Genomic DNA, 15,510 nt, shown 5'->3' with positions numbered 1-15,510 from the left:
ATTCGGCGTATGGGCTGTATATCTGTGCTGGCTTAGGCCATATTTGTAGATGTTCAAGAATTCAAGATTTTGTTCATAAGACTGGTTCATTTCTTTCACTATTCGTGCAAGTTGAGAATAGTAGTCCTAAGGCTAATGTCGTGCGCCCGTGGGAGGTTGTCGCCAAGATTTACACCTGCCCCACGCTTTCCGGGACGAAGATCCCTGCACAACTTTTTTGGCGTCGCATCTTCAATCTTGCAGCTCCACCGATTGGAATCTCACACCACATACCGCCACAATGCCTCACAAACACAAGCGCAAAGCCGAATACGACGTGAACAAGTCAGTCTCACTACATCGTTCCTGACCTTTAACTCTGCTAATTTTCCCCAAGTTTCGACCTCCCACCCTCCATCCGCGCCGCACCTCTCCCCGTTGGCAAGAACCCCACCGCACCCGCACAAAAGACGAAGAAGCGAAAAACGTCTCACATCCAAGGCTATGGCACCGACGACACGCCCAAAGCTTTCGCGCGCCTCATGGCCTTCCAGCAGAACCCCAAGCGCCGCTCCGGCCTCGACGACGGCGCAAAGCCCAAGAAAGCCCCCAAGCAGACCACGCAAAAGCCCTCTCAACATAGCGCAGCCACGGAAACAGAGCAAGCGTCCTTGCCAAACAGCGAGGCGCAGGCTCTCCCCAAACCGGAGCTCAAAATCATGCCTGGCGAGAGTCTAAGCGAGTTCAGGCAGCGAGTCAACCAGGCGCTGCCGCTGTCTGGCATCAGCAAGACGGGCAAGAAGACGCCTGGGCTAGGCGATCACAGAGTCACGAAGCACGAGCGGCATCTCAAGCGGCTGCAGGAGGGGTGGCGCAAGGAGGAGGCAAGGATCCGTGACAAGGAACAGGAAGCTGCTGAGCTTGCGGAGGAGGAGCGGGATGAGCTTGACGCCATGTGGGAAGATAAGACTGCTGAGTTGCCGAGCGCCGCTGGTGGGAAGAAGAAAAAGGCCAAGAAAGGGAAGAAGAAGCTGGTTGTGGGCGAGGTGGATGATAAGGGAGAGGACGAGTGGGAGGCGCTGAGGAGGAAGAGGGAGGAGAGGAAGGGCTTGCATGATGTGGTGCTGGAGCCGCCGAGTTTCAAGAAGGTGCCGAGGGAGATTTTCAAGGTGAAGGGAGGGGCGAAGGTTAATGTGGGGAATGTGCCTAATGCTGCGGGAAGTTTGAGGAAGAGGGAGGAGCTGGGCGAGGAGAGGCAGGGGATTATTGAGACGTATCGGAAAATTATGGCCGAGAAGCGCGGGGAGTAGGTGGGAAGGGCTGGACATGATGATCGAGGCTCTCAGCAGTACGCGTAGAATGCACTGTGATCGTCTCTGCAGCTCCCAAAATATAGTAGCCGTGAGATATGAGAGGTTTCTGAGAAAGCCGCATTTCCCCGTGCAACATGGGAATCCTATTGCGCCACGCTTAGCACAACAGACGTTCCCTGAGAGTAACATTTGAACCATTACCGGCCATGACTGCAGTAACATAAACATCATGAGACATGACAACCAAGGTCTTCACGTTCTTTCTGCTTGGACACCAACTCGGACGCCCGCGACATTCGCTTGCCACAATTTGGACCCGTACGGACAATGTGTGTGCAATATATGGCAAGCTTCAGAGACATGGTGCATGAGCTTGGGCCATGGCGCACGGACCATTCACCAAATGAAGGTGACCATACAGTAATCGACACCTTTTCTGAGGGAATTACCCGATTAGGAAGTTTCAATAGAGAGTTCAGCATCACTCCCTGAACAACGTCTTTACTTCGCTTAGCTGGCCCATGCGCCTGTGGAGAAAAGTGAAGGTGACCACACCACTTTCGACACTTTTTGGAACTGCCCGATTAGGCGATTTGGCTGGAGGTCAGCATCACTCCCTGAATGTTCTAGGTTTGCTAAACCTTTTCTCCTTTCATAGCTGCAGAGCGTGCTTAGCCCTTCGAGGCTATAACCACGGCTCCTGAAATCGCCTTGTCAAATTGCGCTATACACATATATACCGTACATGAACTGTCTTCCTACCACACCATCTCACTTTCTAACAATTCGCCGTCTCTGTACCCTCGTCAGCCCCTCACCCATTCCTTCCTTACAAAACCAAAACCAGAAATCGACTCACCACACGCACTAAACGCCTCCCCCTGGCACGTACTCACAGGCACGCTCTCACTCGGCGCCGGCTCCCCACACTTATCTATCCCATTCGTCTGCGCGCAGCTCGCCCAGCCCTGCACGTCTTTGCAGCTGTTGATGTTGGACGGGTAACAACTGAACGCGCCAGGAGCGCTGGAGGAGCATTCCCAGCGTTTGTGGAGGGGTGTTGGTGATGCTAGGCCGATAAGGAGGAGGAGGATAGTGGGGATGTACATCGTGGGATGGAATACAGTGAAGGTAATTTGATGGAGAGGATGATGAGGCAGACGCAAACAGAACGGCTTTCGAAATTAGGAGGCAGTTGAGAATTATATGCTCTCTAGCATTTGTTTGCCGTCGTAGAATGGAACGGGCGACGTCACTGTGCCGAGATGGTGCAGTGCCGTCTCAGTACGATTATGATGATAGATTGTTTACCCGCAAATTGCACCTTCAGTAAACGCAGCGACCCAAGACGGCCCCTTGCACCCCCGCAACTCGTGCTTCGTCTTGCAGAAGTTTTGCGGGGGATCGACGAGGCGATCTACCTGGTTGCCAGGAGTTTCATGAAGTAGTCCAAGAGAACTGAATGTACACATAGCACCACCTCAATGACAACATTGCACTACGCAGATCGAATGATACCCAAATTGCAATTATTACCGGTCTACACACGGAGATGCTATCATCGTTCTTATCGCTCGCTGGCCTACCATTTCGCATGTCTCCCACCACTCGGCTCCCGTCCAGAGAAACCCGCATATCTCTCTTTGCACTACGGTAGATAACCGCAATGGCAATACGACGATGCCGGGAAGCCGAGCGATTGTCGAGGTACATGCCAATCGTAGTTCGTTGCCAATCCTCCCCTATGTACGCAACTGAAACTCCAATTACTTCGAACCGCCTAAGACGGTGGCGAGAAGCGACCCAACTCCAAAGGTATGCAGGGGTATCGATGCTCAAATGATCCAAACAAGAACAGTAACCCACAGTTCGTGAGTCGACTACATACCGGCGGTTGTTTTTACGAATGCCTGCCTGCAAGGCTAGGCTATGGGGAAAAGTGAAGAAGAAAAAAGTGCTCAAAACGGAAACGGGCGCTGTAGGTTGGTTAGGTGTGATGGAAGCCGGCAAGAAAGCCTATCGCTTCTGCAGTCCAACTGCGAGCCACCCCGTGTGTTTTTGCCATGCCCAGAATCACCAGGGCATGCGGGTGTCGACTCTACAAGGTCATAGGTTGACCACTCTGGTATCGTCCTGGAGAAACTGGCGACGATAGTTGGCAATCTCTATGGCAATGCCATTCGGGTCTTTCGTGTTCTTCTGCCGTAAGTCCTTGAGTACGCCTCGCAGACCATCATTCCAACGCTGCCTCTCCTCAGGCGTCTTTCCGGGATTCGCAGTTCCAAGCTGGACTAAGAGCTTCTCACCTAGATAAAGTGGTCATGTCAGTCTGCGTACAGATGGTACTAGATACAGACGAGATTGAAGTCGCTGCCGCACACGCACCGCTAATGTTCATATCCCGAAAATGCTGTTTGGGGCAGCCTGCGTCAACGCATTCAAAACCCAACGCCTCGGTCTCACAGAGCGGCTTCTCTGGGTCAATTTGATGACTAAAAGTCATCGACAAAAACCCGCTGGAGATGTCTTGCGCAAAGGTGGGATGGTAACGGTATGACTTGAACAGTCTGAGAGGACTTTCATATGGCACAAATGATCGCGGGTTAGTTTCAACTTCCTCTGCATGCTTTTCATTGTTAGCCGAGTCTATGTAGGATTGCCAAGCTTACTGATTCTTGGGTTGTCGAAGGACCCGTTGGGTCCTGTGATACCAGTGCTACTGCTGAGGCATCAGGCTGTAATTCTGGTGCGAGATCGTCAGCAACAGTCACAGAGGAACCCGGGTTCTTGCTACTAGATGCGAGAGCTGGTTCATTGGGCTCCTCCGCAGACGACTCTGATGAAGTGTCCGAATCAGAGTCATCGCCAGATGAAGTGGACATGTCCATCTCTCCCTCTTCAACCTCCCCCTGCTGATCATTTGGCTGAGGCTCCACACTTGCGTGACCAGGATCAATGTGCATCATAGGTTGATCAACATCTGGAGGCTCGTACGGGTCCTCGTCTTCATTCGTAGGCATGTACACGGAAGGTGATGCTGATGATGGAGCCCGGGAGGTCGCCACGGTCGTGTCCTGCTCCGTAGTTTTATCAATTGGGACTTGGTCGTGTGACAGTGGTTCCTGAGCTTCTTCAGGCTCATAGTCTTCCTCATCGGACTCTGACATGGCCATTTCGCCCTCTTCGGAAGGAGACTTGGCACGTGCTGATGATGTGGGAGCAGGTTCAATTTGGTCGCCGGCTGGAATGACGGCGGCGGGCTCAGGGGAATAGAAGTCTTCCTCGTCGTCAAGCGGTGTTGCTGGCTTACTCAGGTCATTAGAGACCGCATCATGCACGGATGCAATCACCGGAGGTTTTGATGGTATGGACTTTTCTGGTCGATCAGCTTGATCCCGTGTACTATGAGGCAGTGAAGTTTGCTGTTTGATCGCACCGTGGGGCTTTGCAATAGTCGGTGGCGATGATGCCAAAGGAAATGGCGCATTGAGTCCAGGAATGCCTGTTTGGATGACAGGCTGAGACACCTCGGGCGGTTGCGACAAGGCTTGGGTGACGCCTCCGGATTTAAGGACCGTTGCCGCTGGTGCGGGCACAGTTGCTCCAGCTAATTGCTTCATCGTAGGTGATGTGGCGGGGATGTTGGTGGACGCCGCCAGCGTTCTGAGAGCCATGCCCTGCTCACGCTCAATCTCGTCCTTTTTCGCTTGGAGCTCTGCATGTGGCATGCCCTCCGTATCGATACCAAGGCTCTCTAATTCTGCCTGAAGCCGTTCTTTGTCATATCGCATCTTCCTGTCATTCGCAGTGAGTAACTCAAACTCCTTCGTAATCTGTGCCAATTTGGCAGCATTCGCTGCAATGTCGATATCCAAGGCGGACTGTTCCGCCTCAATGTCCACTTTACGTCGCTTCTTCGGTTCCCTGGACGTTCCTCGGCCCACACTAAGTTTAGGCAGTGACGGAGACTGTTGTGGCAGTGGCTTCGGAGAACTTTGCGCGCTCGCGAGTCGATTTTGCTCTGCTTGTCGCTTTTGCTCTTCTATCTTCTTCTGCAAACGCTCTTTGAGGGCAGCCTGTTTCCTCGCCTTATCATCCATCTCTTGGCTCCGAGTGGAGCTGGATGGAGTTTGAGGTCCTGGAGTGCTCAAAGCTGATACCGGTGGGTTCACAGATGCAGGCCGTAATGGAAACCCAGGTAGCGCTGGCATAGCTCGAACACCTTGCAAACCATTCTGTAAGGGTGAGGGACTTATGACCTGGGTCGGAGGAATTGCAACTACGTCTTGTCTATCGTCAAATTGCATTCCGTGAGCATTTTGTTCATTCCCTTGAAGCGGTGAATTGTTCGAGGGGACCGACCGCTTTCGTTTGCTGGATCCAGGAGTGACGGGTGGCTGACTGGGTTGCACAACTGGGGAAGAATTCATAAACAGTCCAGGAATATTTCCGAAAGGCGAGGGAGGAACAGCTCGGGATTGAAAATCGTTAACGGTGGGCGGCAATGTATTGACAGTCGCAGGAAGAGGACCAGAGGAAGTAGCAGTGGTGGAACCGGTAGCTGTAATCTTGGACGATGCAGCGCCTGCAGGAGAAGATGAGTTCTTCTTCAAAGCCTCGATACGCCGTCTTATCAGCTCAGTAGTCTTTGCTTTCTTCTCTGCTTCTGTGAGTTGCCCGTTCTCGCCGGTTCCTGCAACTTGGGGCGCAGATACGGCTTTCGAAGCAGCCGGTGCCGGTGGCGGGGTATTCTGAGGTGGAGTAAGTTTCGCTCCTCCTTGTTGTCGAGCTTTCTTCGCTGCTTGTAGTTGAGCGAGGTACTCTTTACGGTTCGCTGGCGACGGGGCTGACTTGGTTGGTGGAACACTGGTATTGACTGCAGTTACTGGCTTTGAGCTAGTAGTTGGTGGCGATGTTCGTGACCCAACGTTGTCACCATTGCTCGGGAAAGTCTGTGCGTTGCCATTGACCTTGGGAGGGGATGGCATGGGCTCAGGTTCTGACGGTAGATTCAAGCTTCGGTAAAGGTCTCGTAAAGAGCTCGCATCTAAAGCCTCGGCAGCAAGCGCGTGATAGCCTATGTTGTTGTTCTGGAGTAGCTTGATGAATGCCTTCGCGTCGCTCCGTTGCTGCGAGATGTTGTCTGCAGTAGTCTTAGCCGGTGCTGCGGTTCTGGTTCGCAACGCAGCCTCGCTTGTCTGGCCTGCCGCAGGCTGGTCCGGGTTATAGACCTCTTGCTGAATAGCCTGAGGGTTGTTCGAAGAGCGAGAAGAGTTCAGCGGAACTGATCGCGGAGGATCTGGGTAGGTGCGGCCGTTGACTGCTGGAGACCGGGACCCTTCGCTGACTTCTCCTTCTTCCTTGTCACTTTCCGTCATATCGGTAATGCGGTCGTTCTGGACCGACTGCGGAACGAGATACATTTGTGCGGGCGCGGGGAACAGATGATTCGGCGGCAGTGTGGGGAAAGGATGTGTGGGTGTGGCACTTTGGAAGGGTGACTGGGGCGGCGGATTCGAAGCAAGAGCGAGACCAGGAATCGGTGGTGCATTTTGCATCATCATGAAAGGCAGCTGCTGCATGTCCATCTGCATCTGGTTCCACTGGGCAAGCTGGTCCGGCATGGGGAAATTCGGTGGCCATGCTACGCCGCATTAGCGATACTTTCAATCACGAACGCTTCGAGCTAGAAACAACAGCTGGAAGACCGAGCTGTGTATAATGCTCATTACTCACACATTTGGAAGGAAGGAATAGCTTACCAGATGGGAATTGGGGTTGTTGGGCGTTCTGATTATGCGCCTGGATGTTCAAACCAGGTATATTCCACGCCGGCGGCGGCACAAAGGTGCTCGCGGGTGGCGGCGGCGGGTACGCGTCGGAAGGGCCGCTCTGAGCATCTGGCTGAGCCTGCGGTTGTTGTTGCGGGGTCGGCTGAGGCGGAGGAAATGGAGGAAAGGGCAGGCCGAAAGACGGCTGCCAGTTGGTTGCCATATTGTGGAAGTCGCGAGTTGTTGCGCGCTGTTATGGAGGCGTACTTTTTCTAAAAGCGGCACATAACTGGCTTATAGGGCAGCGAGCGCGCTTGCAGGTGAAGGGTAGGAGCAGGGCGACGGGTGGGTAAAGGTGCTGCTTGGAATGCAGCGGTTGGAGATGATAGATGCGCTCGAATAAGAAAGCTCATTGATCGCCCAAGCGCGCCGCGGCACTAGCAGACTAGTCACGTGCAACATTGCGGGAAGTGACGCGCTGCCCCAGGCCTGTCGTTAGGGGAAGGCTCGAGCGCCGCTAAACATGTAAACAACACAAACTCGCATCCCGCCGTCACGCAGCAGCTGGAACCGCGGCTTTCATTTCGACGTCTGGTCGCTGCATCCTTGTACATATTGGTAATTGGGGCTTCGAAGAGGCGTTCTTCTTGTTATTTTCTGATTTCCTGCTCCGCATTATGCGCCTTGCGGATGCATGAAGGTAACGCCGTCGCACCTGCCCTGATACCCACAGACACAACAGCACCATGAGCGCGCCCGCGCCAAACGGCCCACGATGGCGGAACAGTCCTTTCGCAAGGAATTCACAATCGCCATCGCCGGCGCCGGCACCACTTAATACCCGTCCGAAGTCTGCTCTCTTCTCGTCGCCGCTGGCGGATCAGCAACCCGTCATGGGCCACGCCCGCAATCAGTCTCTCAACCAGCTGAGTAGCCCGCTGCTCTCTCGAAACGAATCGACCCGCCTTCGCGCCAATTCGAACCGGAATAGCACACCTGCGGGAACATTTGCGCCCAAATTCATAGAAGACGGCACTCAGGACTTGCCAGAGGTGCGCGGCATCGAGGGAGAAAACGACTTCTCAGGCAAGCGCTATGTCTGGCTACGAGATGCTAAGACCGCCTTTGTACGGGGTTGGGTAGTAGAGGACCTTCCAGGAGGGCAAATACTTGTACAGTGCGATAATGGAGAGCAACATGAGGTGGAAGCAGAATCGGTGGACAAGGTCAATCCGGCCAAGTTCGACAAGGCCAACGACATGGCTGAGCTCACGCACCTCAATGAGCCTTCCGTTATTCATAACCTGCACATGCGTTACCAAGCAGACCTGATATACGTATGTCATGTAGAAGACCATGCAACGATCTCGACTGACGACGTCTAGACCTACTCCGGACTGTTCCTCGTAACAGTAAACCCATATTGCCCGCTTCCCATATATTCGAGGGAATACATCAACATGTATCGAGGGAGGAGCAGAGAAGAGACAAAGCCACATATTTTCGCAATGGCTGACGAGGCATTCCGGAATCTGGTGGACGAGGGTGCCAACCAAAGTATCTTAGTAACGTGCGTTTGGCCAACTTATGCAGCAGACTTGCGCTAACAAATTACAGCGGAGAATCAGGTGCTGGTAAAACAGAGAACACTAAAAAGGTTATCCAATATCTTGCAGCAGTTGCACCTTCAGATACCCCCCGCGGGAAGTCGGGCGGCAGACAGCACTCAAATCTCTCTGAGCAGATCCTCCGCGCGAACCCCATCCTCGAAGCCTTCGGAAACGCCCAAACCGTTCGAAATAACAATTCGTCTCGTTTTGGCAAATTCATTAGGATTGAATTCACCCGCACTGGTCAAATTGCAGGTGCCTATATCGACTGGTATCTGTTGGAGAAGTCGAGGGTCGTCCGGCTCAATGCAAATGAGCGTAATTACCACGTGTTCTATCAATTGCTCCGCGGTGCGGACCAACAGATGAAGCGGGAATTCCTTCTGAACGACTTGGATGTGGAGGACTTCGACTACACCAAGCATGGCAACGACCAGATCTCGGGCGTCTCAGATCGCGACGAATGGAATACGCTGATTGAGGCTTTCCATGTAATGGACTTCTCCGACAAGGAACAAGCCTCGATCTTGAAGACAGTTGCGGCCGTACTTCAGCTCGGCAACATTAAAGCGATCAAGGAGAGCCGGCGAGCAGACCAGGCCGCTTTCGACCCTGAGTCGGTTGAACAGGCACAGAAAGTGTGTCAACTTCTCGGAATCCCTATGGAAGACTTCGTCAAGGCTTTGTTGCACCCGCGCGTTAAGGCAGGTCGCGAATGGGTAGAGAAGGTTCAGACCCCAGAACAGGTCAATCTCGCTATTGATGCCCTGGCGAAGGGTATTTATGAGCGAGGTTTTGGTGACCTTGTCGACCGCATCAATCGTCAACTGGACCGTACAGGATCAGGCGGTGATGATTCCCATTTCATTGGGGTTCTCGATATTGCTGGGTTCGAAATATTCGAGGACAACTCCTTCGAACAACTTTGCATCAACTATACGAACGAAAAGCTGCAGCAATTCTTTAACCACCACATGTTCGTTCTGGAGCAGGAAGAGTACGCCCGTGAACAGATCGAGTGGAAGTTCATTGATTTCGGACGGGATCTCCAGCCGACCATCGACCTCATCGAGTTGCCCAATCCCATTGGTATCTTTTCCTGTTTGGATGAGGATAGTGTTATGCCAAAAGCTACGGACAAAAGCTTCACTGAAAAATTACACTCTCTGTGGGATCGCAAAAGCACGAAGTACAAGCGCTCGCTGCTGACCCAAGGCTTCATGCTAACACATTACGCTGCTGAAGTCGAGTATTCCACAGAGGGTTGGCTAGAAAAGAATAAGGATCCACTGAATGACAACGTCACCCGCTTACTTGCTGGTTCTACGGATAAGCACGTTGCGAACCTTTTTGCGGATTGTGCAGATACCGATGACGACTTCGGAGGCGCTCGAAACCGTGTCAAGAAAGGCTTGTTCCGGACGGTGGCTCAACGACACAAGGAGCAGCTTTCTACATTGATGACGCAACTTCACTCAACTCATCCCCATTTTGTGCGTTGCATTCTTCCGAACCACAAAAAGCGGCCAAAGCAATTCAGTGCCCCTCTAGTGCTCGACCAGCTACGATGTAACGGTGTGCTAGAAGGAATAAGGATTGCCCGCACTGGTTTCCCTAATCGACTTCCGTTCGTGGAATTCCGTCAACGCTACGAAGTCCTTTGCAATGACTTGCCCCAAGGGTATCTTGAGGGTCAGGTTGCAGCCAAAATGATCCTCGAAAAGCTTCATCTGGACACTGCGCTCTATCGTGTTGGTATAACCAAGGTCTTTTTCCGCGCCGGTGTTCTAGCAGAGTTAGAAGAGCAACGCGACGCTCTCATTCGCGACATCATCAGTCGGTTCCAGTCCGCGGCCAGAGGCTTCATCCAACGTCGCATTGCTCACAAGCGCTTATATCGAGCTGAGGCCACGCGTATCATCCAGCGAAACTTCCAAGTCTACCTTGACCTGCAATCCAATCCTTGGTGGAGACTCTTTGCCCGCATGAGGCCGATGCTTGGAGCAACTCGTCAAGCCGCCGAAGTCAAGAAGCGGGACGAGATGATCCAGAAGCTCGAAGAGAAGATGCAGCAGGAAGCGGAAGACAGAATGCGAGTTGAGGATGATCGTCGTCGAGCGGAGATGGACATTCAACGCATTCAGAAGACTTTGGAAAGTGAACGTGCTCTGGCCCTTGATAAGGAGGAGATATTCAAGCGTCTTCAGATCCGCGAAGCCGAACTTTCTGAGAAACTTGCCGAAGCCATTGAGGATCAGGACAAGCTTGAAGATCAGCTGGATGTACTCATGGAAGCCAAGAAGAAGACTGAAGAGCAGGCTGAGCTTTGGCGCAACGAGCTTGAGCAGGCAGGACAAATCATTGGCAACCTGGAGGGCGAGAAGCAAGATCTGGAAGACCAGCTCACCAAGCTAGATCAACAATTGGTGGATTTGGAGAACGCAAAGTCTGAACGCAGTCAGGCTGAGGAGTCTTTGAACCAAGAAGTCAAGATGTTGACGAGCCATCTGTCTTTGAAAGAACGGAAGCTACAGGATCTCGAAGCGAAGCTGTTGAAGACCGACCAAGACCTGGACATTAAGCTTGCGGCATCTAACAAGGAGCTGCAGAATACGAAGCAGCAAGTCAAAGAATTGCTTGACGAGAATCGTCAGGTGCGCCAACAAATCGCTGACCTCTCGTCTACGTCAACGAGCTACGAAGACTTGATCAGACGGAAAGAGAGCGAACTAGCGATTCTCAAAACAGACCTCAAATCCTACGAATCCGACCGGCAGCTCTTTGATAGTGAGAAGAAAACGCTGGCCTCGAAGCATGACGATCTGCAGAGTCGCCTCCGCGACGCAAAGGCAGAGCTTGATGCCATGCGTTCCCAAAAGCAGCAACTCGAACGTGAAGCTGTAGATGCCAAGCGTTTGCTGGAGGAGAAGATTTCCGAAGACGCCAAGTCTGGCGAGGGAAGGAGACTCCTCGAGGAACAGATCGAAGACCTCAAGAGCCAATTGTTCGAGGTCCAACGTGAACTTAGCCGTGAGCGACAATCTCGCGATGACGTTGAGCTCCTTGGGGAACACAAGTTCGATACGCTGCAACGCGATTTCGACGCTCTGAACGAGTCGAAGATTACCATCGAGAAAGAGATGTATGCTCAGCAGGACGTGCTTCGAAGAGCTACTGAATCTCGGGTGGCGGTAGAGAAGGAGCGGAAGGACTACCAGACTGAACTTCGGACCCTTCGCGAAAAGTACCTGAAGCTGCAGGAGGAGAAGTTGGATGCCGACGCAGCGGCAGAGCGTACGCACAGTAGGCTTGCGATGGAACGGCAAGCGGCTCAGCTTAAGGAGCTCGAGGCGAAGGACCAGCAACTGGACCAGCTTGAAGCGGAGAGAAATGATCTTGCTGAACAGGTCCACAGCCTCACGCAGATGCTTGGTGACTCAGAATCCTTCAAACTCCGCAACGATCAACAGAAGGAACGTCTTGAACGTGAGGTGGTCACCATCAAGGGCCGCCTTACTGCATCCGAGAACGACAACCGGGCTCTGTTGAACAAGCTCCAGCAGAAAAATCTCGATATTGCACGATCTAACTCAAGGGCCGGAGATACTCAACGATCCCGCATTGCGCAGCTTACGACCGAGAAGGGCAAGGCCGAAGAGGACAACAAGCGCCTTACTCATCAATTAGAAGATGCTCAGTTGACCATTGCCTCCCTAGAGAAGCAGAAAGAGAAACTTTCTCTTAGCTTGGAAGACCTCAATCACGAGATCAACAGAGAGCATAAGTCCAGCCGCAATGCCGAGAAAACCTCTTCCACTGTCGGTCTCCAGTTGGCGGATGCGAATCGAAAGCTCGAAACCGAGAGGCAACTGCGAACTCAAGCTCAGGCAAACACGCGCGCCGCTCAGTCAGCCTTGGATAGCAGCAATAGTGAGCTCGAAGAATGCCGTCAACAGCTTGTTCTGCTTCGTAAGGTTTTCAATCCTGATGCTGAAGATGGTCCTATAACCTACGACGGCGTCAAACCAGAAATCACCAAGGCCGTTGACGTGGCTGAACGCTTGGAAGCCGCCAATCAAGCTCTTCGCGTGGCTACGGAACGTTACTCTCGAGCTGAAGCTCAACTGGATGAATTGCGTGATAGACATGAGGACGAGATCCACGAGATGGATACTCGCCACGCCAATTCGAAGCGTGCTCTGCTCGAAGAGATGAACAGCAGCCAAGTCAATGGTCGCCGATCGCCCTCACATCAACGCAAGGATAGCGAGCCCCGCAAGCAGTTCTCGCGAACGAACACTCCAACCAACCAAAGGCATATCAGTAATGCCACAACCAACTCTGCAAGGTCTGATCGTACTGTCGACACAGTGATCCTGAACAATCGTATGGATCTCGCCGCAGAATTGGAACAGGTTCAAACCCAGCTGCAGATGTCGGAGATGCGCAATCGACACCTCCAGAGCCAACTCGATCGATCCCCTGTTCGCAACGGCTGGCAGGATGATAGCCCGTCAGTCCGGCGCGTACAGAAGCTCGAGCGGGAAAACTTCCGTCTCCACGATATGCTCGACGACTCAGCAAAGAAGGTCTCCTCTTTGGAGCATAGTCTCAGGTCTGGAGAACTGTCTTACAAGGAAGTGCAGACGAAGTCGCATGAAGAGCTGTTCGATCTTTTGAATTCTCAAGAACAGTCCAGGAAGTCGCTACTGCAAGCACACAACGCCACCGTCAACGACCTTGCTGACGCAAAGACCTTGTTCGATGAGATCAAGCACGCGAAGGTCTCGCTCGAAGTTGAGCTTCGTGACACAAAGTCAGAACTTGAGGAGTTGCTCGACGAACGAGAGGAGGAACAGGCAAACCACGATCATCTTCTCCAGGAATTCGCCGATCTTCAGATACGGTTAGACAACGAGACATCCCGCCTCGTCGACGTCACTGCCAGCCTTGACCTATACAAGAATCGTGCGGATGAGTATTTCAACAAACTTGAACAGGCTGAGATCGCTGTTCTGAAGGCGTCTCGGGCGGAGCAATTTGCGAAGACTCAAGCACGGGAGGCCGAGGAGACGTGCGCCACGATCATGGCAGAGCGGAAGCAGATGGATGGCATGGTTGAGGATCTGCAACGACAGGTGCAACAGCATGAAGAGCGCGTGGAAGATCTCTCCACTGACCTTGGGAGTGCTCTACAAGCGAAGAAGCGCCTCCAGAATGAGCTCGAGGACTACCGAAACCAACGAGAGCACGATCTTGAGGATACTGAGACCTCAATAGAACAAACCCGGAAGAAGTATCAGAACGAGCTGTCCTCGCTGACACATGAGCTTGATCTGGAGCGAGAGAACGTTCTTTATGTTCGCGAAGAAAATGGCCGGTTGAAGGAGGAGATCGAAGAGCTCAGGAGCAAGTGGGACGATGAGGTCCTCAACTCGTCCACTTGGGCGAAAGAGAAGAGCAGGCTCGAGATGACGCTTCAGGACATTTCAAATTCGCGCGACGAGGCAGCAAATGCCCACAACGAAGCACAGTCTAAGATTGTCAGCCTACTCTCGCAGGTGCGCAATCTTCGCACCAACGTCGATGACATTGCTGCCGAACGCGATTCCGCCATCGAAGAGAAGAGGCGACTTGAAGCACGCCTTCAAGAGGCGGCTGACAAGCTTGAGGACTTGTCACACTCAGAGTCACCAGCTATGAGGAATGCTGCCACGTACGATCGCGAGTTGCTCGAGCTCAAATCTGGCCTTGCTCAACAAGAAGACATTGCCGCCGCTGCCGTTGGAAAGATGCGACGTGCCGAAGCACTGGCGCAGGAGATCCAGAAGGACATCGTGGCCGAACGGGAAGCCAACGTTCAATTGCACAAGGAAAAGGCCGCCGTAGAGAAAAATCTGAAGGATTTCCAGCTTCGCCTTGTTGATTTGGAAACCAAAGGATACACTGGCTCAGCTGGCAAGGACGTCAGGTTTTTGCATGGCCGCATTCAAGAGGTAAGATATAGTAAACCACGAGCAAGCTACGATATACTAACCATGACTGCAGCTCGAGAAGGCTCTTGAAACATCCGAGTCGACGCGTCTTACTGAATCGCGTAGCGTTCGCAATGTCGACCGAACGGTTAAGGACCTGCAGAACCAAATCGAGCGCCGCGACAAGCAGAACGTGTCTGTCATGGAGGACCTGAACAAGGCACGAGACAAGATATCCAGTCTTCTCTCCACCATAGATGAAATCCAGTCCTCCGACTCCACCAATCATCTCGCCGCCAAACGCGCCGAGCGCGAACTTCGCGAAGAGCGAGAGAAGACCCTTCGTCTTGAGCGCGAGCTCGAAGGTTGGAAAGGTCTCCGCGTCGAGCGTCGCAGCGCCCTAGGTGTGCCGGGCGCAGGCAGCGAAGCCGGCGACAGCCGCAGCCGTCGCGGCTCATCTATCGGCCTACTAATGGGTGAAATGGGCGAGATAGCCGCTGGCGAGAAGGCCAACGCGGGGAGTGTGCGAAGCTTGCGTGGTGGGCTACGACGTATCTCCGGTCAGAAGGGTTTTTTGTAGTAGGTGGGACCTCGGTGAGGGGGTGGAGGAGGTCCGGGCACCTGAATCCAACTGTTGAGGATATCATTGAGGAATCTGAATTAGAACGGGTGGATGAGGATGGTGATGAGAGGACGCTCGTCGACGAAGAGGTGGAAAAAGAGATCGAGATTACGGATGATGATGGTAGTGATGTCGACGAGAAGGGTGAGCTCAAAAGGAAGAGGACTATTAGGGTCATAATCCGGTCTAGGGCGTTTTTGTGATTGATTCTATGTTCGGTGGTGGTGGGGTTGTTTTGCG

The 15,510-nt window shown here is 53.0% G+C and overlaps 3 protein-coding genes across 3 annotated transcripts; 2 read left to right on the top strand and 1 right to left on the bottom strand.

The window, feature by feature from the left end:
• Positions 1 to 280: 280 nt before the first annotated feature.
• On the top strand, positions 281 to 1,289 carry N0V89_004710 (uncharacterized protein; the record flags this gene model as incomplete). The annotated part of the gene is made up of 2 exons (XM_056213492.1): positions 281 to 324; positions 377 to 1,289. The coding sequence occupies 2 exons, from the start codon at positions 281 to 283 to the stop codon at positions 1,287 to 1,289; spliced, it is 957 nt and encodes a 318-aa protein (XP_056073800.1).
• Positions 1,290 to 3,398: 2,109 nt separating this feature from the next.
• Positions 3,399 to 7,286, bottom strand: N0V89_004709 (uncharacterized protein; the record flags this gene model as incomplete). Its single annotated transcript, XM_056213491.1, has 4 exons — positions 3,399 to 3,598; positions 3,678 to 3,918; positions 3,962 to 6,936; positions 7,055 to 7,286. The coding sequence occupies 4 exons, from the start codon at positions 7,284 to 7,286 to the stop codon at positions 3,399 to 3,401; spliced, it is 3,648 nt and encodes a 1,215-aa protein (XP_056073799.1).
• Positions 7,287 to 7,809: 523 nt separating this feature from the next.
• On the top strand, positions 7,810 to 15,473 carry MYO1_1 (class II myosin; the record flags this gene model as incomplete). Its single annotated transcript, XM_056213490.1, has 5 exons — positions 7,810 to 8,400; positions 8,449 to 8,633; positions 8,681 to 14,669; positions 14,722 to 15,199; positions 15,313 to 15,473. 5 exons carry the CDS (start codon positions 7,810 to 7,812, stop codon positions 15,471 to 15,473), a joined length of 7,404 nt encoding a protein of 2,467 aa, XP_056073798.1.
• Positions 15,474 to 15,510: the final 37 nt, after the last annotated feature.

Source organism: Didymosphaeria variabile (genome assembly GCF_027946475.1).
Source record: "Didymosphaeria variabile strain IMI 356815 chromosome Unknown scaffold_3, whole genome shotgun sequence".
Taxonomy (NCBI): Eukaryota; Fungi; Ascomycota; class Dothideomycetes; order Pleosporales; family Didymosphaeriaceae; genus Didymosphaeria; species Didymosphaeria variabile.
This window is presented reverse-complemented; position numbering and strand designations above follow the sequence as displayed.